General features: G+C 54.9%; 2 protein-coding genes across 4 annotated transcripts; both read right to left on the bottom strand.

Annotated features, from left to right (window-relative positions):
* Nucleotides 1-416: 416 nt before the first annotated feature.
* On the bottom strand, nucleotides 417-2,755 carry CDK2AP2 (cyclin dependent kinase 2 associated protein 2). 3 transcript variants are annotated; one of them, XM_027532244.1, is made up of 4 exons: nucleotides 2,090-2,755; nucleotides 1,676-1,776; nucleotides 1,455-1,587; nucleotides 417-949 (listed from the first exon to the last, which is right to left on the bottom strand). In XM_027532244.1, the coding sequence occupies exons 1-4, from the start codon at nucleotides 2,169-2,171 to the stop codon at nucleotides 882-884; spliced, it is 384 nt and encodes a 127-aa protein (XP_027388045.1). In that variant the 5' UTR covers nucleotides 2,172-2,755; the 3' UTR covers nucleotides 417-881. The 3 variants fall into 3 exon arrangements, with proteins under 3 accessions (XP_027388045.1, XP_027388047.1, XP_027388046.1); XM_027532246.1 differs by having other exon boundaries at nucleotides 1,945-2,319; XM_027532245.1 differs by having other exon boundaries at nucleotides 1,964-2,147.
* A 6,218-nt stretch (nucleotides 2,756-8,973) lies between these two features.
* Nucleotides 8,974-13,669, bottom strand: CABP2 (calcium binding protein 2). The gene is made up of 7 exons (XM_027532186.1): nucleotides 13,613-13,669; nucleotides 12,955-13,131; nucleotides 12,368-12,398; nucleotides 11,392-11,526; nucleotides 10,588-10,697; nucleotides 10,341-10,488; nucleotides 8,974-9,221 (listed from the first exon to the last, which is right to left on the bottom strand). The coding sequence occupies exons 1-7, from the start codon at nucleotides 13,667-13,669 to the stop codon at nucleotides 9,196-9,198; spliced, it is 684 nt and encodes a 227-aa protein (XP_027387987.1). The 3' UTR covers nucleotides 8,974-9,195.
* Nucleotides 13,670-14,027: the final 358 nt, after the last annotated feature.

Raw genomic sequence — 14,027 nt, 5'->3', positions numbered from 1 at the left:
CAGAGCCCTCCAGCTGTGGAAGCAGCCCAGGCCTTGTGCTGCCCCCTGGTGGCATCTTGTGAAGGAGGGCAGGGCACTCAGCTATTGGAGTTCAACTCTCCACAAACAGCTGGCAGGCTGAGGGCCAGGGAAGGGCAGGGTCCCACTCAAGGTCAATGGGCAGTGGAGGCAAGGCAAAGCTGGGTTTGGCGGGCCTCCCTCCCACTCAGTGTACCCGACCATCTCCCTCCGAGTCTCTGCTTTCCCTTTCTTCGTGGCCCACCCAGGCTTAGAAGCACCAGGCTCAGAGAAACTATGAACTGTGGGCTTCTCTGGTGGTCCAGTGGTTAAGATGCCATGCTTCCAGTGCAGGGGCATGGGTCCGCAGTGCACGGATAAAAATAAATAACTAAAATAAAATAAAAAAGACTCCGAGCTGAGAGAACAACTCCAAATTATATTTTATTTATATAAAAAGGGTGTATTTAGCAAAAGACACACTGAGAAAAGAGTTGTTATGGCCCAGGAGAAAAGGCAGGGAGGCCATGGGCCTTCTGAGGCCCTGCTGGGGGAGAAGGGGTCTGGGCAAAGTGGATCAAAGTCCTGGGTAAGTGCTGAGTGGTGGAGGCCACAGAAAGGAGACAGCTCCAGTTGGATCAACACTGTTGGCAGGTCATGGGTGAGACTCACAGTGACCTCGCTGCTAACTCTTTCGGGGGGTTCCAGTTAGTGCTGCCGACTGGAGTTAAGAGCCACCCCACTGGTTCCTGGAGGGTACCCACCAAAGGACACAGGACAGGAAGCCCAGGACGGGAAGTGCAACTCGGGGTGAAGGCCAGGGAGAAGCAGGTGCTCTGCAGTGGCCAGGAAAGGTCCAGAAGCTGAGGTGGAGTCGGGTCCTGTTACGTGCGGGCGTTCCGCTCTGTCTCTGCCAGGCACTCTCTGACGAGGGCCCGGGCATGGATGATGCCTGGGGTGGGCATGGGCAAGTAACATACAGGATCTCAGCGACCCTCCACAGTCGCAGGTCTGCCCTCCAGAGGAAGACCCCTCCCTCACACCCCGTTTCCTTTCAGTGAAAGGGACTATAATCTAATGAGGGACTCGATGACATTAGAGGTTTAGACGTTAACCAGCAAATTTACCCCGCTGAGATACAGCGTTGGATGGCATCACCAACTCAATGGACATGAGTCTGAGTAAACTCCAGGAGTTGGTGATGGACGGGGAAGCCTGGTGTGCTGCAGTCCATGGGGTCGCAAAGAGTTGGACACAACTGAGCGGTTGAACTGACTGACTGAAATACAAATTCCCTGGTCCTTCCTTAGAAACTGACTCAATTTCAGTTCAGTTCCAACACGTCTCTGGATAGTGATCCTTGCCCTCGTCTAGGCTTGGTTCAGGCGGCCTCCAGAAGTCTTTCCTTCCCTACCTTGTGAAGAGTTGTTCAGTGTTTGCCTCCTGGCCTCACTCACCTCTCTTCAGGCGTTCCATGGCGCTCTTGCTGCCAGCATAGGTGGGCCGGATCTCTTTGCCCATCTCTTCTATGACAGACAGCAGGTCGGTGTAAGTGCTCTGGGAGCCCTGGGCGCCAGGTGGTTTCATTGCCTGCGTCAAAAGAGAACAGGGCAGTGAGTTCAGGCCAACAGGGCACCTCCAGTCCTTATCCCACGGGCAGTCCCTCAGCTCCGCTCACCTGCACATAGCCCATGGAGGGAGGCCCAAAGTCATTAAACAGTGGTCTGAAAGGGCCAGCGGCTCCCGGCACAGAGCCCGATGGTGATGGGACACTTCCAGCTGCAAGAGGAGCGAGTAAGCGGTCAGCGCGGGTCAGGAGCGCCTCCTCCCGGCGCTCCAAGCCTCGGACTAGATTCGCCCCGATTCCCTCCAAAGGCACGCTCCATTCCAGGCCGCTAAACTTCAGGACAAGCCCCCCTCCCGCTGCGCTCAGCCAACAACCCTTACGCGACCACGCCCACTTTACAGGCCAGCAAACTGAGGCTCGGCGAGGACAGGCGGCGGGCCTAGCACACTGCAGAACTCGGGCCGTCTTCTCTTCGGAGACCTTGACCGCCCGGGCAGGCAAGCAGGGATGGAGCTGGATCCTCACCTGTCGGGACCGGGGTGCCGGGCCCAGGCGTGCTGGAGCCGGGGGTGCTGCTGGGGGCGGGGGCGATGGGCTTGTAGGACATCCCCAACTCCTGGGTGCGGCGGACGCCGGCCGGCCGCTCCTCCCGGGTTGGCTGCCTGGCCTCTGAGCCGCACTCTGATTGGCAGGCCGGCAGCACGCCCCTGGTAAATAGAGCTCGGGCCGGAAGGGCGGGCGGGCACGAACGATCCTTCACTCCCGATTGGCGCGTGGAGATGTCACTCGGCCCTCCTCATAGGCAGAGACCGGCCCCAACAGGCCGCAACCGCTGCTGATTGGCCTCCGCCTTCCGGACCTCGCACCTGTCTGCTTCGGATTGGGCGGTGGCCGACACCCTCCACAATTGGAGAGTTCGCGGCCCGGGGCCGGCGCGCTTTCAATCCGATTAGTCCTCAAGCCTAAGGGGCGGGGCTTCGGCAGCCTGAGAGCTGGGTCTGGTCCGCCGCGGTTCGCGCCGAGCTGGGTTCCCCGGCGCGGGTGCCGCCCTCGCACCTCACTCACGTTGCTTTGTACGTCAGCGTCCCGCTGCCCCGTCCCGGTTCGGCTGGGTTGTGGCCGCCGCTGCCGTCACCGCCGCGGCGCGCGCGCGCGCGCCTGTCCTCCGCTCTGGGTGCCGGAGGACGCAGGGCTTTGACGTTCCCAGCCCCGCGCCCCACCCTGTGCGCTTTTACGTCACCTTTCACCGGTTCCACAACCTGTCCCCGATTCGCGCATGCGCCCTCCCCGAGGCCTCCCCCATATGTTCCCATGGCAACGGGTCCTGCACCTACGCGGGTGATGCGCCTCTCCCTTCCAATTGCCTGGACTTCGGGTCTAGGTTGGTGTAAGGTCCAAGGGCGACTTCAAAGACTCCTCAGCCTGCCTCTCCCCCCCCCCCCCCCGCCCCCGCAACCCCACCAAATCCCCATGCCGGTGACTCATAATGACAATCGCAGGAACAGCTCACCTTGAATACTTAAACTGTTTGTCGGGCCCTGTACTATGGACCGTCCTGGATCATGGACTACAGCACCATCTGGGGTCAGACTGATGGTTGGAAGCTTAAATCACGTCCGCTAGCTGTTTGGCCTTGGGCAAATCACTTCAATAGGCCTCAGTTTCCCCGTCTGTAAAATGAAGACATTCAGTTCAGTTCAGTTCAATAGCTCAGTCGTGTCCGACTCTTTGCAACCCCATGGACTGCAGCATGCCAGGCCTCCCTGTCACATCGCCAACTCCCAGAGTTTAGTCAAACTCATGTCCATTGAGTCGGTGATGCCATCCAACCATCTCATCCTCTGTTGTCCCCTTCTCCTGCTTTCAATCTTCCCCAGCATCAGGGTCTTTTCCAACGAGTCAGTTCTTCGAATCAGGTGGCCAAAGTATTGGAGTTTCAGCTTCAGCATCAGTCCTGCCAATGAATATTCAGGACTGATTTCCTTTAGGATGGACTGGTTGGATTTCCTTGCAGTCCAAGACACTCATAGGGTTGTTGTGGGGATTAAAGGAATATTCATAAAGTGTCTACTGTTTCATTTCCTTTTTCCTATCCATATCTCCACTCAGATCCCTCCCCTCAAATCTCATTCCTCACAACCCTGGATCTTAGACTCTCCTCCAAACATTAACCTTTTTCCTGAGACTCTTCCTCCTCCTCAAAATCTCATGCCCCTCCCCACCCCACCCCCACCCCCGCCAGCTCTGTAGATTTTTTTCATGCCGAGGACATTGTTTATTCATTCAACAAACATTTTCTCACTCCATCCTCCATCTCAGGCCTTGTGCTGGACACTGATGGAAATGAACTAGTCATGGTTTCTGTCCTCAAGGAGATCCTAGTCTCAAAGAGAGACAGACAGGGAAGTAAAGCCACACAATAGAGTAAGACAGTGTGGATTCCTGGGGCAAGGAATTCCAGAGGGACAATTCCTCTGGAATTCAGAGTAAGGGTCCAGCCTTGTGACATCACAGAAGGCTTCCCAGTAGAGGTGACTTTCAATAGGTGAGTCAACAAAGAAACTGATGTTTTTATACAATGGACTCTTATTCAGCAATAAAAGGAAATTATCTACTCAGAAAAAGACACAGACATATTGCTAAGTGAAAGAAGTCAGTCTGAAAAAGACACATGCAGTATGATGCCAATGATATGACATTCTGGAAAAGGAGACTTATACAGAAGGTAAACAAGGTACTGGTTGCCAGGAGTTGGTGAGGGGTAAAACTGAGTAGGTAAAGCATAATCTGGAAATTGGAAATGAGTGGAGCCCATAAGAACACAGACAAAAAGCACTGCACCCTCGTTGATGATGTGGTTTCCCATGGGAGTATGGGCTAACAATTCTCGATGTTGGAATGAGAAGTTACAGGTAAGTGAGGAGGAGGAGGACGCTAGAATGATCCATGTGGTAATGGACCAGAGTTGGAGATACCAATAGGAACTCATGTTTAGCTTGATATAAGTACAGTTGGTTATATGCAGAAATACTTAAAATGTTTTCTATCCACAAGTTGGTGTACATATATACATCCTCATTCTATTAGAGTGCCTAGAAGCAACTTAACAGCCAGATCTTGGTTTCAAATACCATTCTCCAATAAAATGAAGCAGAGTTCCTTGGAGAAATGGCTGACTCTAGGACTGGGACCCGAAATATGCAAGATAATTCTGGAACAGCTAGTAGTGCCAGAAAGTAAGAAAACGCTAAAACAAAACTCAAAACTCCCAAACCCAAGCCCCTACGGTGATGGGGGTATGTCAGAGGGGCACAGGAGCCAAATGAAAGAGCTCTCAATGGCCAAAGGTGGAGCACTTTGAGCAAGAAAATTGATAAAATAGTACTGGATTATAACTTGTATAAAATATATATTGATATAAAAAATAGTGAGCAAATAAATGGAGAAAAGACAAATCGACCTTTAATAGGATTGGATGTAATAGGAGAAAGGAAATGAAATGAGTAATTTTACAGCACAGAAACCTGACAGAAACACTACTCTCAGCCAAGTGATCAACGTCAGAATCAATGATGATGTCATGTTGATAATATGGATAGTATATGTTGGGATGAGAACGCAATTCTTTTTTAAATATTTATTTGGCTGTGCTGAGTCTCAGTTGCAGCATGTGGAATCTAGTTCCCTGACCAGGGCAATTGAATCCCGGCCCCCTGCCCTGGGAGCCCAGAGTCTTAGCTACTGGACCACCAGGGAAGTCCCAAGAACCCCATTCTAACTGTGGTAGAAACAAGCAAATCCCAATTTAGGGACATTCTATAAAAATACCTGACTGGTATTCCTTAAAACTGACAAGATAATTAAAAAAGAAAATTCTGTAAAACCATCACAACCAAGAGCACCCTAAAAAGACATGATTTCTAATGTAAATGGTGTCCTGGAAAGCACTCTGGAACAGAACAAGGGAAGAAGAGATGAAATCTGCATAAAATGTGGTCTTTAATAATAATGCATCACTATTAGTTAATTGGGCTTCCCTGTGGGCACAGACCGTAAAGAATCTACCTGTGATGTGGGAGATCCAGGTTCAATCCCTGGGTTGGGAAGATCCCCTGGAGAAGGGAATAGCTACCCACTCCAGTATCCTGGCCTGGAGAATTCCATGGACTGTATAGTCAGTGTGGTCTCAAAGAGTCGAACACAACTGAGCAACTTTCACTTTCACAAGTGTTCTTGCCTTGAGAATTCCATGGACAGAGGAGCCTGGTGGGCTACATAGTCCATGGCCTCGCAAAGAATCGGACACGCCTGAGCGACTTTCACTTCACTTCGCTCACAGTTCATGAGCAGTGTCAGAAGTACCATTCTAATGTAAGATGTTACTAGAGTGTTGTGGTTCATTCTGTGTGTCGATCTGACTGGGTCATGGGGGTGCCCAGGCCGTAGGTCCAACATTATTTTGGAGTGTCTTGAGGGAGCGTCTGGATGAGATGCATTGAATCTGAGTACTAAGTAAAGCGAATGGGTCTTCCCAGTGTGGGCTGAAGATCTGAATGGAAAAAAAAGGCTGAGTGAGGGAGGAGTTTTGCCTGCCTGACCTTTGAGCAGGGTCACCAGGCTTTTGCTCTCAGACTGGAACTTCCCACATCAACTTTTCTGGTTTTGGGGCCTCTGGGCTCGGACTGGAACTATATCACCAGGTCTCCCATATCACTAGCTTGCTGACTACAGATCTGAGGATGGCTCAGTGCCCATAATTGCCTGAGCCGATTCCTTAATAATAAATATCTTTACACTGACACATCTCTTATTGGTTGTTTCTCTGGAGAGCCTTGACTAACACATGGGAGAAACTGGATGTGAGGTATTCAGGAGCTCCCTGTCCTGTCTTCAGTATAATTCTGTAAACCGGGAACTACTCTTAAATAAGTGGATTAACATCCTTATCGGGGTGATGGTTACCTGGCTGCATATGCATGCAAAAACTCACTGAACTGTACACTCATCCATGTTACTGAATGTACATTATACCTCAACTATTAAAAGTGAAACTGAGACTTCTCTGGTGGTCCAGAGGTTAAGAATCTGCCTTCCAGTTCCAGGGACACAGGCTTGATCCCTGGTCGGGAACAAAGATCCCGCACGCTGCAGGCCAACTCAGCCTGAGCACTGCATCCACTGAACCTGCACGCTCTGGAGCCCATGCTCTGCAATGAGAGATGCCCCACATGCTGCTGCAAAGACGCTGCTGCTGCTGCTGCTGCTGCTGAGTCACTTCAGTGGTGTCCGACTCTGTGCGACCCCAGAGACGGCAGCCCACCAGGCTCCCCCGTCCCTGGGATTCTCCAGGCAAGAACACTGGAGTGGGTTGCCATTTCCTTCTCCAACGCATGAAAGTGAAAAGTGAAAGTGAAGTCGCTCAGTCGTGTCCGACTCCTAGCAACCCCATGGACTATAGCCCACCAGGCTCCTCCGGCCATGGGATTTGCCAGGCAAGAGTACTGGAGTGGGGTGCCATCGCCTTCTTCACTGCAAAGACCCAGTGCAGCCAAAATTAAAAATAAATAAATACAGTGAACTTAACGTAAAAATCTCAACTGACAGCTTCTCTTGGAAAACCAGGAGATCCTGTAGCTCTAGCCTATTCCAACTGGCAGCAGCCAGTGGAGCTGGAGGGCAGGTGCCCCCTTTCGACGGGGGAGGGGTTCTTGGCTCCACATAGTTGCCGCCTGCTTATTGGTCTTTCTAGCCCTGGTCCCTGCTCCAGCTGTGTCTGCTTGGAACTTCTGGGCTAACAGCCTTTTTGGGGTGGGAGGGCGTGTGGGGGATTTAGGGGAGCTGTGGGCACTGCTGATGCCAGCAGATACACGGCAGCCAATTAAAACCTCCCCACCAACCGTCCCCCCTCCCCAGTTCCAACCATAGCACCTACCAAGCTGGGGCCAGTGGGAGGCTGACCTTGAGCAGGGTCTGCTCTTCCCCTGGCCCATGTCCATCATTCTCCCCAGCCCCTGCAGAGGGGACAGATTTCTTCTCTGGCAGTAATGCCATCTGTGCGTGTCGGTGGAGGGTAGGGGGAAGGAGGGTGGACCATGGCTCCCAGACAAGCTGCAACTCCCCCCTCATCCCCAAGCCTGCCAGACTGGCAGAAGAGATCACCTAATTGGGGATTAAAGATTAATTGTGATCTGCCAGGCAAGTGGTGCTGAGGCTGCTGCAGCCAGCCCTGGCACCTCGGTGTCCAAGCTCCAGACTGAGCAAGGTGCTGGTGGCTGCCTGCCTGATCTGTCTCAAGGCCATCTTGTTGGCACAATCACTGAAAGCTCCTCCCCTTTCTGGGCCTAGAGGTCAAGTTCATCCTTCCTCCCAGCAGGTGGGAACGGTGGCTGGTCATGCAGGGCTAGAAGAGGCCTCAGCCTGTCCAGGGTCCACTCCGACCTGAAGGCTCCCTTTCTGGTTGGCACTGTGACTCTACAGTCCCCAGGCCTAGCTGAAGTCCCCCTGATGCTTCTTCCTAACATGTGTGACTGTATGCCAGTTCCTCATCCTCATGGAGCCTTCCAGCGCCAGGCACAGGGACTGGATCATCCCAGGGGGCAATGGGGGGCCATGGCCAGTTTCTGGATAGGAGTGTGACAAAACGCAAATGGCATTTTAGAAAGAAAAATCTGGCAGCACGTGCTGCACGGCCGGGAGCAGGGAGAGGGCAGTGGAGCTGGGAGAACTCCCGCACATTGCTGGGACCTGGCTCCCAGGTCCCTCGATATGGAAAGTGGGGCTATGAAGACCATGGCAGGGCTGGAGTGAGGAGCTGTATCATTTGGTTTCCCTGGGAGGCAAACACCAAGGTGAAGTTCGGAATGTGAAAAAGAGGAAGTATGATAAAGAAGGACTGGGCAGAGAGTTGCTGATTCGGGGCTGACCTGACCACACCTCGGCTAAACTAGAGCGGGGAGCTTGGAACAGAGCCCACTTGTGTGCGCGGTCAGTGGCTGCAGGCTCCGGGGAAGAGTGAGGTGTGTGCCCAAAGGCTGAGATATATCCTGAAGGGGCCTGTCAGCTCCCTCACCCCCTGCAGCCCACCAGCAAGTTCTTTCTTGCAGGGAGCTCTGAGCTGTGCCCCTCTAAGAGGAAATGGGAAGGAGCTTGGGAGAAGCCCTTAGGCACATGGTCTTCGGTTGTAACCTTGGATCCAGAAGAGCACTTCACAGGGTGAGGGGCCACCATGCACCCACCTCTGGGAGAAACAGGTTGGGTTTACTCATTTGGGAACATTTCCCAGTACTTGCTCTGGGCTGGCTGCAGGATCTAGGGAGGGCCCCTTACCCACCCAAAGTTCACAATCAAGAGGACTTCACTTTGAGGGCCAGATACCTGCAGGATGAACAAGTGAGCAGTGGAAGCTGTGTCCCCAGCTCGAACATGCTTTATTGTCAGAGAAACAGAGCTGGGCAAGGGGGCTTGGTGGAGGAGGGGGGTGGAGGTGTTGCAGGCAAGGGCTGCGCACACTGGCCAGGGCAGGGAGAAGAGGGGGAGGGGTCCAAGCTGGAGGTGAGGGGCTCCAAGAACACACTGGCAGGCAGTGGCTCTGGTCCCAAGTCCTGTCTGCTGCTTCCAGCTTCTGTGCAGGCTCAGCGAGACATCATTCGCACAAACTCTGCCAGGACAAAGCCAACATTTCAGTCTGCTCTCTGGACCTCGACACCCTGGAGTGAGGCGAAGATACTGGCTTCGAGGTGGGAGGGGGTGTGGTCAAGGGCAGGACCTGCAACGGAGTCCCCTGAATTTGGTGGAGAAGAGGGGCTTTGTCTTATGGGGGAAAAAAAAATCTTGTAACTGAACCTACTTTCCTCTTTGCTTTGGCTGCTAGGAAGCTCGGGAACACTTTTGGGCCTACCTTGGAGAATTTCTACACACTGACTTTCCTTATGTGTGTTAGTCACTCAGTCGAGTCTGACTCGTTGTGACCCTATGAACTGTAACCCACCAGACTCCTCTGTCCATGGACTACTCCAAGCAAGAATACTGGAGTGGGTAGCCATTGCCTTCTCCAGGGGATCTTCTTGACCCAGGGATTGAACCTTGGTTTCCTGCATTGCAGGCAGATTCTTTACCATCTGAGCCACCAAGGAAGCCCTGACTTTCTGTGAAAGTGAAAGTTTCTCAGTTGTGTTTGACTCTTTTCGACCCCATGGACTATACAGTCCATGGAATTCTCCAGGCCAGAATACTGGAGTGGGTAGCCTTTCCCTTCTCCAGGGGATCTTCCCAACCCACGGATCGAACCCAGGTCGCCTGCATTGTAGGCGGATTTTTTTTACCAGCTGAGCCACAACGGAAGCCCAAGAATACTGGAGTGGGTAGTCTGTCCCTTCTCCCGCAGATCTTCCCGACCCCAGGAATCAAACTGGGGTCTCCTGCATTGCGGGTGGATTCTTTACCAGCTGAGCTATGAGGGAAGACTTTACTTTCCTTGGCTTCCTTTTATTATTTAATCCTTGTTTTCCCCTCTGTTGGGAAGGGGTAGGCTTCCTGGATCTAGACGCTGGCTCCATCCACTTCTTTTGCTAAGCACCCTCGCTTCCCTAAGAACCGACTTTCTCCTCCTTGTGGGGTTAAGCCTGGCTTCCTCCCAGGTTCTCCTGATGGTTAGCCGGCAGAGGAGATAGGTGTGCTTAGCACAGAGCCTGGCACACACACAGCGCTTGAGGCTCTTCCTCTGTGAAAACTCGCGCAGGGTCCGCGGTGCTGAGCGTGGGGGAGCGGTGGGCTGTACCTTCGAAGTCCACCAGGCCGTCCCCGTTGAGGTCAATGTCGCGGAGGATCTCGTCCACCTCCCGCTGGCTGAGCCGCTCTCCCAGCAGGGCCTTCAGGGCCGCCCGGAGCTCACCCAGGCTGATGCAGCCGTCCCCGTTGGTGTCGAACTGCGGCGACACCGGGTCACGAACCAGTCATTCATTCGCGCGGCCCCGCCCTCACCGCCGACACGCAGGCCCCGCCCGCCCCGGCCCCGGGGACCCCACCTCCCGGAAGGCGTCCCGCAGCTCCCGGACGCCGATCATGTCCGCGGTCTCCGCTAGCAGCTTGGGGCCCATCAGCTCCACAAAGTCTTCAAAGTCCACCTTCCCGCCACCTGGGGGCCACGCCCAGAAGAGACCCGGAACCATCAGAGACCCCTGCCCAGCCCTGGCCTCCTCCGCCCTCCCCTCCTGGCCTGTGTCCCTCTCCCCGCCCCACTGAATGGGCCTTTCCCTCCCTCTGGGTCTCCTAGGCTGTGTCTCCTGCCGGCTTCCCTTAATTTTCCTGAAGAGCTCAGTTGGGCTCAAGTTCCTGACTCCAGTGACCTGGCTGTGTGACCTTAGGCAAGTCACGGGGACCTTTCAGAGACTGTGGCTGAGTGCTAAGTCGCTTCAGTTGTGTCCAACTCTTTGTGACCCCATGGACTGCAGCCCGCCAGTCTCCTCTGTCCATGGGATTTCCCAGACAAGAGTACTGGAGTGGGGTTGCTATTTTCTTCTCCAGAGGATCTTCCCAACCTAGGGTTTGAACCCCGGTCTCTTAAGTCTGCTCCGTTGATAGGCAGTTTCTTTACCACTAGCGGAGACTGTTGCCTCATCTAAAAAGTGGGCATGCTAGCCCTTGACCCACCCACCTCACGGGGGATGGTGAGATCTCTGGAGGCAGAGAGCTTGCCGTGAGAACGACCAAAATCCCAGGTTCTGGGAGCCAACCTGTGTAGCCACCTCGGTTCCCTGAGCTGCCCGGCTGCCCTGACTGTGGTCATGGCCACTGGAGAACTGGGGGTGGGACAGGTCTCAGGCACGTACTGATTTGCTGGGAGATCTCGATGAGCTCCATCTCGGTGGGCATGTAGCCCAGTGTCCGCATGCAGGCCCCAAGCTCCTGGTAGCCGATGTAGCCGTCCCGGTCTCTGTCAAACTCCTGGAAGGCGGCCTGCAGCTCTGCCAGGCAGGGCGGGGTCAGGCCTTTCCGCATGTCCCCTGGGACCCCAGCCTGGATTAGACCTTCTCACCTTGGTCCTGTCATGCCCTGCTTTCTAAACAGTTGTTTCTCTTTGCTACCCCAGGGTCTTTGCAAATGTCATTCCTTTCATTCACTCTGCAAATATTTAAGGGACATCTGCTCTGTGCCAAGCGCTACTCTCGGTACTGCAGATGTGGCAGTGAAGAAAGAAAAAGATGAAGGAGAGAAAGAGAGAGGGAGGGGAAGAAAGAGAGAAAGGGAGAAAGAAAAGAAGGAAGGAAGAGAGGAAGGAAAGAAAGAAAGGAGAGAGTGAAGGAGGTGAGAAAGAAAGAGAAAGGAAAAAACAGTCCTTGACCTCATGGAGCTCACATTCTGGAACATTCTTGGTCTTTATGCCACCTATTCAAGGAGGTCTTCCCTCTTAATTCAGTCCCCTCTGGCTCTTCGGATCACTTCCTTGAGAGTGCATAGCACCATTTGTACTGGCAGTTGACCTGTTGACATCTCTCTCCAGAGGACACAGTCCAGATCTATCTGGTTGGCCACGTTTCCCAGTACTCAGAACTGGGCCAGGCCCACAGTGGGCACCCAGGAAGTGTTCGCTGGATGAATAAAAGGGGGACCATGTCCCGCTGGGCAAATAGAAGCAGGAAACTGACAGCTTGGGGTTCTCTCAACCCCACCCTGCTCAGTCTGGTCCCCATCTTCCCGCTTGGATCCCCTCCAGCCTGCTTGCTCCCAGGTCCTCCTGGAGACTGCTCAGACCCCCACCCAGTGCCCCCCACTCTGGAAACTATAGTTCTTTCCCCAAGCCTTTACCTTCAATCTCCTCTGGCCGCAGCTCCCGGTCCTGAGGGAAGACAGAAGGGTTAAGAATTCCCTGGACAACCCCCTAGGTACCTGCACCTCCTCTTTCTTGTTCTCTGGGGCCCCCCACTCAGCCCCACAACATGCAGGCACTCCTTCCCTCCCACCATTCATGCTGCTGGCTGGGCATCTGGGCCCCCCTTCCTGTCCCCTGTGCCCCGCTCCTGGAGCTCCATTAGCCACAGGTGGAGCTGGGGTTGGGCAGACCCTCCGGCTTGGCCATGTCTCTCTTGTTCTCTCTATTCCTCTTTGGGGGCCCTGTCTCTTCCCTGCCCATCCCCTTGGTGGCTCCTGTCTCCGCTGTTTCTCTGAGACACTCTCTGCCCCCCTCTTCTCTCTTTCCTGGCCTGTTTCCCCAGGCCCCCCCCCCCGTTTTGATCTTATGTCTGTTTCTCCATGCCTCTCTGTCCCCCACATTCCTAGATCTGTGAGCCTTTGCTCTGAGATCCCCACTCAGTCCTCTCCCCCCCACTCAAGGAGAGGCAAGACGTGGGGGCAAGGGTAGGGACCGGAGGCAGGCAGGTGGTGGCCGTACATACGAGCTGGGTGGCGGCGATGCTGGGCCGCAGAAAGATGCAGGCGGGCCCCACCACGCTGCTGAGCACGGAGTAGCCCTGGACGCCCGGCCCAGGGGCCCCCGGCTCCTCGGGACTGGGGCTGGGGCCCAGGCCATGGCGGGACCCCCCTGGGGGGGAGCCAGGCCACTGCCAGCGGTCCTGCAGCAGAGCCAGCCATGAGCTGGGGCAGTGACCCCTCTCCACCCTCACTTGCCAGCCTCTCCCGTTGTTAGAACCCAGCACAGGACAGTGGAACCTCACCATCAACACTCTCGACGAGAAGGGTCCACTCCCTTACTGTTCAGTGGGGCAAACCGAGGCCCAGAAAGGGGGCAAGGCACAGGGCCATGGTCACTCCAGAGGGCAAGGGCAGCAGCAGGAAGGGGGCAGTTGGATGGGCAGTTGGGGGGCCTGACAAGCTTGGCAGCAGAAGGCCCAGAGATCTGCAGGAGCCAAGACTATGATGGGTCAGAGTCTGGGGTCTGCCAGGGAAGATCTTGGTCGACAGTGGTGGGCGCCAACCCACTCATCCCCCTGCTGTGCCCACCTGTGACCCCAGTCGGGCCCTGCCCACCCCATCAGACCCTTTCAGGGTCCAGCCCAGCCTCCCGGCCTTGCTTCTCCCCCTTAACCCTCCTACCTTAGGCGCCCGGTGCCGGGGCCGCTTGGCACAGTTTCCCATGGGCCCTTGAACCATGCCAGTCCTGGAGTCCCTGGGGCAGCCCAAGGCTGGGCCTCAGAGGATGCTGTGGGCTCCCACCAGCTCCCAGTGAGAGTCTGAGATCACTGCAGGGGATTTTCCGAGGGTTTTGTGGGGAAGATCGCGGGCGGGTGGGCAGGCGGGGAGCCCGGGGCACAGGGGCTTGGGTCCTAATCTGGGATTATCTCTGAGCATCTCTGCTGGTGAGGGTGGCCACTTGGGGCGCAAGGCCCCCCCTGGAAGGCACAGCTTCCCCGTGCTCACTCCTGAGGGTCTTGCAGACACGCCCTCTCCAGCATTCTCTCCCTCCAGCCCAATCTGGAGAGATTTAATGTCTTCAGAAGCAGTGCCTAGA

This window comes from Bos indicus x Bos taurus, chromosome 29, assembly GCF_003369695.1.
Source record: "Bos indicus x Bos taurus breed Angus x Brahman F1 hybrid chromosome 29, Bos_hybrid_MaternalHap_v2.0, whole genome shotgun sequence".
NCBI classification, from domain to species: Eukaryota; Metazoa; Chordata; class Mammalia; order Artiodactyla; family Bovidae; genus Bos; species Bos indicus x Bos taurus.
Note: the sequence above shows the minus strand (reverse complement) of the source record. Positions and strands in the feature narration are given on the sequence as shown.

What these genes read in the sequence shown, in the direction of transcription:
- CABP2 (XM_027532186.1), bottom strand. Translation starts at nt 13,669, where the DNA reads ATGGTTCAAGGGCCCATGGGAAACTGTGCCAAGCGGCCCCGGCACCGG. An exon ending in CCCGGCACCGGGCGCCTAAG is followed by an intron (nt 13,132 to 13,612) that starts GTAGGAGGGTTA and finishes GCTCTGCTGCAG; the next exon opens with GACCGCTGGCAGTGGCCTGG. An exon ending in GCGGCCAGAGGAGATTGAAG is followed by an intron (nt 11,527 to 12,367) that starts GTAAAGGCTTGG and finishes CCTGCCTGGCAG; the next exon opens with AGCTGCAGGCCGCCTTCCAG.
- CDK2AP2 (XM_027532244.1), bottom strand. Translation starts at nt 2,171, where the DNA reads ATGTCCTACAAGCCCATCGCCCCCGCCCCCAGCAGCACCCCCGGCTCC. An exon ending in CGGCACCCCGGTCCCGACAG is followed by an intron (nt 1,777 to 2,089) that starts GTGAGGATCCAG and finishes CTCCTCTTGCAG; the next exon opens with CTGGAAGTGTCCCATCACCA. An exon ending in CATGGAACGCCTGAAGAGAG is followed by an intron (nt 950 to 1,454) that starts GTGAGTGAGGCC and finishes TGCCCACCCCAG; the next exon opens with GCATCATCCATGCCCGGGCC.